The sequence below is a fragment of the Ursus maritimus genome, unplaced genomic scaffold, assembly GCF_017311325.1.
Source record: "Ursus maritimus isolate PB19 unplaced genomic scaffold, ASM1731132v1 scaffold_19, whole genome shotgun sequence".
NCBI lineage: Eukaryota > Metazoa > Chordata > Mammalia > Carnivora > Ursidae > Ursus > Ursus maritimus.
The window spans coordinates 15,431,532-15,434,466 of record NW_024424341.1 but is presented as its reverse complement, the minus strand read 5'-3'; the positions used below and the strand labels follow the sequence as shown (position 1 = coordinate 15,434,466).

At 56.3% G+C, this 2,935-nt stretch overlaps 1 protein-coding gene across 1 annotated transcript in view; it reads left to right on the top strand.

Annotated features, from left to right (window-relative positions):
• Positions 1 to 2,935, top strand: part of SLC38A7 (solute carrier family 38 member 7) — a 12,045-nt gene that overhangs the window by 4,722 nt on the left and 4,388 nt on the right. The window contains exons 6-9 of the mRNA XM_040633389.1: positions 1 to 90; positions 723 to 780; positions 997 to 1,111; positions 2,455 to 2,602. The exon at positions 1 to 90 is cut by the window's left edge and continues 14 nt beyond it. Of these exons, the coding sequence (XP_040489323.1) occupies positions 1 to 90; positions 723 to 780; positions 997 to 1,111; positions 2,455 to 2,602 (411 nt within the window). The remainder of the gene's footprint in view (positions 91 to 722; positions 781 to 996; positions 1,112 to 2,454; positions 2,603 to 2,935) is intronic.

The window sequence follows — 2,935 nt, the reverse complement described above, 5'->3', positions numbered from 1 at the left end:
CGTCGTGGGCACCTGGTACGTCACTGCCATCATTATCATCAAATATATCTGGCCAGATAAAGAGATGACCCCAGGGGACATCCTGACCAGGTTGGTAAGAACCCCTGGGGGAAGCCACCACTTAGGCCCCAGCAAGTGCTGGGTCAGACATTAAAGGCCACACAGGTGCCCTTCTCGAGGCTCATTAGCTCACCAGAGCTTGACCTATCAGTCATTGTAGGAAGGAGGCAGGAAGTCCTTATCTCTTCTTATTGGAGGGAAGAGTGAGAACCAGAGACAGGGGGACTTTGCCACCAGTACCCAACAGATGAGCCATCATGAGACGAGGCCTCTGGTTATGGAGACTACCAGGGTGGATTTGCACATTTTTGCCACTTGCGCTCATCTGTAATTTCTGTATCTTCCTATATGAGGACGAATCTGTTTTGTCATTAAAAAAAAAAAAGTTTCCTGTTTTTGAAAGAGAAAGAAAAGAAAGCAAAAGCCCCAGTGCAGGAGCCAGAAAGTCAGGATTTTGGTCCCAGGAGGGTCTTCCAGAGCCTTGGTTTACTGACCTGTGAAATGGAGACGTGCCCTCTCCCTGTCTCCAGAGTTAGGGGCTTGAATGTGTAGAATAGTGGTGGGAGAGGGTCATGGTGGGCTGAGTGAAGAGGAAGGGCTTGGGGGTGGTCGGTGGCTCTGTGGGGTACACGGGCAGCAGATTCTTGTGTGTTTGTCCACAGGCCAGCTTCCTGGGTGGCCGTGTTCAATGCTATGCCCACCATCTGCTTCGGATTTCAGGTGCCGGTTGCAAGGTTCCTGTCGTCCTCTCAGCTCGCTCCCCACCCCGGGCGGGAACCCACGTACAGGGAGGATGGGGACATCCTGGGAGGAAAGACAGAGCCAGGGCCCTAGGACTTGTCCCTTGTCCCCATTTCTTTTGTCCCCAAAGTACCATCCTCTGGAAACGGGGGAAGGGGTCATTTCCCCCCGTAACTGTGACCTTCACCCTAACAGTGCCACGTGAGCAGCGTGCCCGTCTTCAACAGCATGCGGCGGCCCAAGGTGAAGACGTGGGGTGGGGTGGTGACAGCCGCCATGGTCATCGCCCTCGCTGTCTACATGGGCACAGGTGAGTGCACCCCGCCGAGGGCTGGGCTTGGAGTGCTCCCAATTTCCCTCTTCGTCTCCAAGTCCTCTAGCCCAGCTCTCCTGGGGACAGCCCTGCACTCCCAGCATATCAAACGCTTCTGTAGGCATTGGCTTGAACCTGGGCTGCCTTGGGCTTCCTCCCGTCCAAATGAGAGAGCTGTATTTATCCATTCGTTCAGCAGGTCTCAGTCAGTGCCTAGTAAGTGCCAGGAACTGTTCCCAGCATGGGGGATGCCGTGAAGACCGACAGCCATGGTCCTGCTCTCGTGGAATTGACAGTCTAGCCAGAGAGAGTCACAGAGTAAATCAGGAATCAGTAAGGCATTCCAGACAGTGACGAATGCCACCATGACAGTCAAACAGGGAAGGTGTGAATGGGACTGGGAGAGGTGAGGACAGCCGCCATGGTTCACAGAAAGGGGGTGGTTCACAGGAGGCTCCTCTCTGAGGGGGTGGCATCTGGGGGGACCCCAGCGATGAGAAGGAGCCAGAATCTGAAGGGCTGGGAGAAGAGCTTTCCAGACAGAGAGGCAGAAAATGCCAGGCCCCTGAGGCAGGGGCAGAAAGGTCTAGAGTGGAATGAGTTGGAGATGGGTGGTAGGCAATGAGGCCAAACAGGGAACAGATAGGACCTATTGGGCCTGCGGATGGTTGGGAGCCAGAGAGGAAGCATTTCAAGCAGGGGCATGTCTGGGCAAAAAATGGCTATGGGCGCCCCGTGGGGAATGGATGATGGAGCAGGACCGGAAGACCAGGAAGACCAGGTCCTGTGATTCCTTCCACAGGTGTTACGGGGCCAGCACTATTCTCCCCCTGAAGACAAAGCCAGGAACAAGAGAGGCAAATAGGCAGAGTCCCTGTCCTCCTGGGGCTGGTGTTCTGGCTGGGGAGACACACAGTAAACAAGTGTTCAAAAAACAGAGAGGAGTGCTCTGAGGAGAACAGAGCAGGGTGACGTGAGCGAGCGCCCGGGGGGTAGTGGTTATTGTGGGTGGGCAGGGTGGACGCGTTCTCTGAGGAGCGGACATCTGAGCTGCGGCCTGAATGGTGAGGGGATGGGGATGTGAAGGGCTGGGCAGACAGAAAGTTCGTGCAGACGCTCTGACACAGAAATGTGCTGGGTGAGCTCAAGATGACAAAGGTGGCAGTGGGGATAGGATGGGAGAAGTCAGGGGGAAGGCCTTGGGTCCCAGCCCGACACCCTCTCAGCCTCCAGAGCTGCTCCAGCGCCCTCCCTGTCTGATGTTGCCCCCAGGAATAAACGGTCCATCCCCTTACCCTCCCAAGATCGCCCCTGCCCAGCCCTCTTGTCCCTGTCCTCAGGCATCTGTGGCTTCCTGACCTTTGGAGCTGCCGTGGACCCTGACGTGCTCCTGTCCTACCCTTCCGAGGACATGGCTGTGGCCGTTGCCCGCGCCTTCATCATCCTGAGCGTGCTCACCTCCTACCCCATCCTGCACTTCTGTGGGCGGTGAGCCCCCTCCCTATCCCATGGGAGTGCTCCCTCCCCCCCCCAGGCTCCTCCCTTTTTGAAAGCCCTTTGAACATGGTCTTTTGACCTTCTGTGAGTCCTCTAAGAAGCTGTAGTCCAGATTCTTTCCTGAACACCTAGCCCTGTAGGTACCCAAGGAGAATAACAGTATCAGTTCCCAGGGGGTGAGCACAGCCTGGGCCAGGCCAAGCTAAGCGTGTCACATCCACCATCCCGTCCAGTGTCCAGTCCCCATGGCAACCACAGGAGGAGTACTGCTAGGCCCATTTCCCAGAATGGGAGACAGACTCAGAGCTTAGGGCCTTACCCCCC